Source organism: Phalaenopsis equestris, unplaced genomic scaffold (genome assembly GCF_001263595.1).
Source record: "Phalaenopsis equestris unplaced genomic scaffold, ASM126359v1 Scaffold000234, whole genome shotgun sequence".
NCBI lineage: Eukaryota > Viridiplantae > Streptophyta > Magnoliopsida > Asparagales > Orchidaceae > Phalaenopsis > Phalaenopsis equestris.
Genome location: NW_018164676.1, coordinates 193,473 through 198,181, shown reverse-complemented (window position 1 = coordinate 198,181; position 4,709 = coordinate 193,473). Strand labels below are relative to the sequence as shown.

Below are 4,709 nucleotides of genomic sequence, written 5' to 3'. Positions count from 1 at the left end.
TCCCACCATAACATCACCAATGCCTACATTCCATATTGGTGTAGGTCTTTCTACTATTGCAGATTGAGGTGCATCAGTTGACATAGGATTACTACTTCTCTCATAAGTTGCTAAAATAAATACTTTATAAAAATGCACATATTTTTGTTGACATTTTATTTTGTTCTATATGGTTAAGTTAAATATTAGAATTTAATAATTTTTTTTATGATAAAAATTGATAAAAATAGTGAAGCTGCCATCTCAAAAGAAAAAGATGTTAATTCTAAAGATTTTGAAATCTTTTAACAGCACCAAAAAGTTTTTTCTTTACCTAGTCTAGAAAAGATGGGTTTTATTTTATTCTAAAATATAGTTTTTTTCCATAAAAAACAAGCCTTTAAAATTAAATATAAATAAGAAAAATTAATTTCTTAAGAAAACTCTCACAAATTGTTGTGGCTAGAGGTTATATGTTTTGAATATTTATGATCAAGGATTATTTTCTATTTTTATACAAATAGTTCAATTATAAGGCAACACTTCTCAAGATGTCAAAATAAAAGAGTTCAAATCATTAAATATCGAGAAACTCATTAATACTCTAAGCTACACAGTATTGAGATATATGGTGTATTTGGATGACTTTTTATTTGCTTTGAGTTTTAGACCGTCACCACAACTTTATTTGCTTTGAGTTTTAGACCGCCACCACAACTTTATTTGTGAACCTGTTTACTTGTTCGTTTCTAAAAATTGCTATTGTAGGGAGCTGTTTTTTTTAAATCAGACCTATTAAAACGCAGTGTTTGTAAGAAATCCGTTGCATATTTTTTTGAATTATATAATTTTCATGGCAGCTTTCTCTGAAGTTGCTTTCTCCATCACTTCTTTATAACCGATTTATTAAAAAGGTGCAGCAATAAGAAAAAACTCTTAAATACTTTGAACTTAAAAGTTTATTATTTGAGTGTTTTATTTATTTAAACTTTTTGCTTACGTTTCATTAATATAACTTTGTGAAAAGGCCTAAAAAATACAGACTTTTGATTAAACTATAAAATAATTTCTCAGCGTTGGATCCTAAAACTAAAGTGAAAATCACAAAAGATAGTAGTAACGCAAATGCAGATGTAATCAGATAGTATAACTTAGAACTTTTAGGGTGAGTGGGGAACGACGAATTGGTGTCGCATGGGTGTCTTTTGTGGCAAAACATTGTTTTGTCTGCACATTTTAAAAAACGGCAATTTAAAGCTACGGAGGTTTCTAAAAAACTGCAATTTCACTATTTTTTAAAAAATAAATTTTTATAGGTGCACCAACTTTTTTAGTAATTGTTAGCAGCTTCATAACTGTTTCTTCAAAAAGCTGCGACTCCCCTAAACTGCCTACCAATTTATTTTTAAGAGATTTGTTTGATAAGTTTATTTATTTTTAAGAGATTTGTTTGATAAGTTTTAAGGGATAACTTTTAAAAATATTTTTATCATTCCGACTTAGAATTAAGTCAAGTGATTTAACGTTTAAATGATCCATTTTTTAAGTAATTATTAAAGATAAGATATCATTTCTCGAATATCTAATTAAAAAAATTGAGAATTAGTGCAATCAGTTAAAGTTTAAAAATGTTTTATTTTTTATGTAAGGTTTTAAAACGCTATAAAATGAATTTTAAAATTATTAAAAAAAGTTTTCTGCAGTAAATTGTTTTCAATATTAACTTATTTAAGAATAGATATACTTTTAATTTACATTTTTGCGTAATTTAAATATTCAGTTGTTATCAAGTGAATATAAAGTTTAGATATTGTTTATGTGTGTGTGTGGTCTCTCTCTCTCTCTCTCTCTCTCTCTCTCTCTCTCTATATTAAGAATTATATAAAATATATAATTAATTTCTTTAATTATTAAGTCAACAATTATATAATATATAGCTAGGTTCTTCAACTGAAAAGTTAACTCTAATTGCATATTGCTGTTGGTGCTACAAGTAATCTTATATTGTATTATTTCAGCATATGTCTCATCTTACATTCTAATTCATAAACAACACGAATACATCCATTTTATTTATATTTTAAGAAAAATATTAGTTAATTTAAACTCATTAACCATAATATTCTTTAAAGAGTGACTGATCATGATAACCGTTAAAACCAGATCTTCCTCCTGTCTCAAACGCTGCCCTTAACTGCATCGCTATATCCATTAAGCAAGTCATAGTATCGACTCCACAGCATTATTCCCCCATACGTGGAGGACATACTCACCGCCGCCAGCACCTGCGACACCAAGTTGCTAGGTGGTATATAACCTCCACTCGGCGCAGCATCCTGAGACGCGGGCAACCCCACGAAAAACGCAGACGCCTTCACACTCTGCGTCCACTGTCCCCACGCATTAATCAAATTTTCTGCGCTCCCACTCGCATATTGACACGGCGGATTGTTATAAAACTGAACCCAAACATAGTCGAACAAGCCTGTGGCCAATGCCTTATCCAAGTGCGCATCAGGGTAAGGGCACTGCGGCGCGGCCGACAGGTACACCTTTTTGCCTGCTTGATCCCCGTAGTTTGCAAGCGTCTGCACGAGGGTGTCGTAGTAGTCGGAGCCACCAGCCTCGATGTCAAAATCGATTCCGTCGAGAACGGCCGAACCAAGCGGGCGGGAACTGGAAGTGCCGCCAAGAAAATTATTCCATAGGCAGGCGGCAACATTGCTGGCATCTTCAGACGAAGAAAGAGAGTAACCGCTTGAGTCGCCGCCGAGGGAGAGTAGGACTTTGATGCCGAGGGATTGGCATGAGCTGATGTCAGAGGATAGGCTTGTGCAAGTTCCTGATGGAGGATCGCAGTGACCAGCTAGGTTGAGAACGGGTGTTTGGCCACCGCCGAAGACGGTTAGGAAAGAGAGGATTACGTAGCCGTAGTTTTTTGTACCGCAGGTATCGGAGAGAGTTCCCTCTTTGCCGTTCTGACCCCAGTAGACGGCAATTGTGCCGGCGTTGGCTAGGCAACTGCTTAAAAAAAGTAATGTAAGGACAGCGAGCTGGGAGAAAGAGGATGACGCCATGGGTTGAGACTCGGTTGAGATGTTTTGAAGCGCTGATCAGTTTTTATAGAGCATAGATACCTTGTAGATCTTCCATTATTCCTACTCCGGCGGACGGAAATAGAGTGGGAATGGAACGACGAAGATTATGGGATGGACAAAATTAGTCAGTCAACCGTTGGGGGACGTAGTACCGGCGAAGAATATTCAATGTAAACGTCTAATCGATTTTATTTGTTCAAACGTGTAATTCTAGCTTTTTAAAACAACATTTATTCATAATTTATGTATATATATATATATATATATTCATCTGTTATTTAGCAATTTTGATGGTTGGAACAGATTTTATTTAGTTTTCTTAAATTAATTTGGTTAAAAAATAGATAATTTTCCAATCTTTTAAGGAAGATTGAAATATCTACAGGATAATTTTATTTTTTATTTTTTTATTTATAGGTCCAAAAATTTTGTGAAGAGGATGCACATTATAATTTAAATCACCTACTAGAGAGTTTTTTCCCAATGAAATCTTGTACATGGCTAACTTCAGAATTTGCTCCAACATCATTGTGTAGCAGAAGTAGGGCGCGAGCTTTGGCTTCAAAATTTTGTATCTTCTACCAACTTGGTTGATATTAAATTGAGAATCTCCATAGAAACTAACACACTTTATATCCATTAGATTTATCAATTCTTTATCAATCATCAATCCTTCGTATTTTGCTTTGTTGTTCGTCTACAGCTCTGTCAATTGGTCGGAGAACCGTAACATCCCTTGCGCTAGATTGATGATGATCGGTCTGATTCCTGCTTTACCGGGCACTATTGCTCGTAATTTTGTCTTTACTTGTTGAAGAAGCTCCGTGAAAATCCATCTCCCAATGCCGAGTATTGGGGTCTTCTACATCCATTACTTGATGATACAATTTGAAATTACATAATTTTCAGAAATTAAATTTTGTTAATTATCTTATTTGTCATGATATTATAGTTGAGAAAAATATTATTGTCATGTTGTGCAGAATACAAGGCTTAAGACACTTGGAAAAAATAGAAAAAGACTAAAATTGATGAAAAATAGGTCTTCGTACCAGTGGGCCCTCCACTCATGAATGGGCATTTGTGCCCCACAGCCGTGCACATAGCCTCTCAGCTTTCCTCCGGCGCTTCCCACCTCTGCGTACGCTGGCATGCGCACCCCCGCGGTGCATTTGCCCACACTTGCAGACTTGCCAAATCCTTCTGGGCTCCCTCGCTTGCAAGACTTGCCAAAGCCAAGCTCCTGGCTTGCCAAATTTAGCTTGCTAGTAATGCACGAGCCCAACCAGTTGCGCTGGTGTGCATGAACCCGCGATATGCACTAGTGCACTTGAAGCAAACACTTGTCTAGCTAGGACATACCAAATCCAGCTGCGAAAACACAGAATTTGAAGATTTTGACCAATTTGGAGAGTTTTTGTACCTACTATTTATATCTAATACAATAAGTAAGTATAAAACCATGGTTTTATCTTTATGTGAAGACTTTTTGTTTACGGGGCTGTGGCTTTAAAGCTTGGGAAGTAGTTTGTAGGAGTTTTATTCCTCGGCTTCGCTCGGAAGAGTATGTTTTCTTGTTAATTCATGATTTTTTTAGCATTTTATGATCTTGTAAAGTGAGATTGAGTGCAT

General features: G+C 35.3%; 1 protein-coding gene across 1 annotated transcript; it reads right to left on the bottom strand.

Annotated features, from left to right (window-relative positions):
* Window positions 1-2,137: 2,137 nt before the first annotated feature.
* LOC110023898 (acidic endochitinase-like) lies at window positions 2,138-3,228 on the bottom strand. The gene has a single exon (XM_020723540.1). It carries the CDS (start codon window positions 3,054-3,056, stop codon window positions 2,157-2,159), a length of 900 nt encoding a protein of 299 aa, XP_020579199.1. The 5' UTR covers window positions 3,057-3,228; the 3' UTR covers window positions 2,138-2,156.
* Between the last annotated feature and the right edge of the window lie 1,481 nt (window positions 3,229-4,709).

What these genes read in the sequence shown, in the direction of transcription:
- LOC110023898 (XM_020723540.1), bottom strand. Translation starts at nt 3,056, where the DNA reads ATGGCGTCATCCTCTTTCTCCCAGCTCGCTGTCCTTACATTACTTTTT.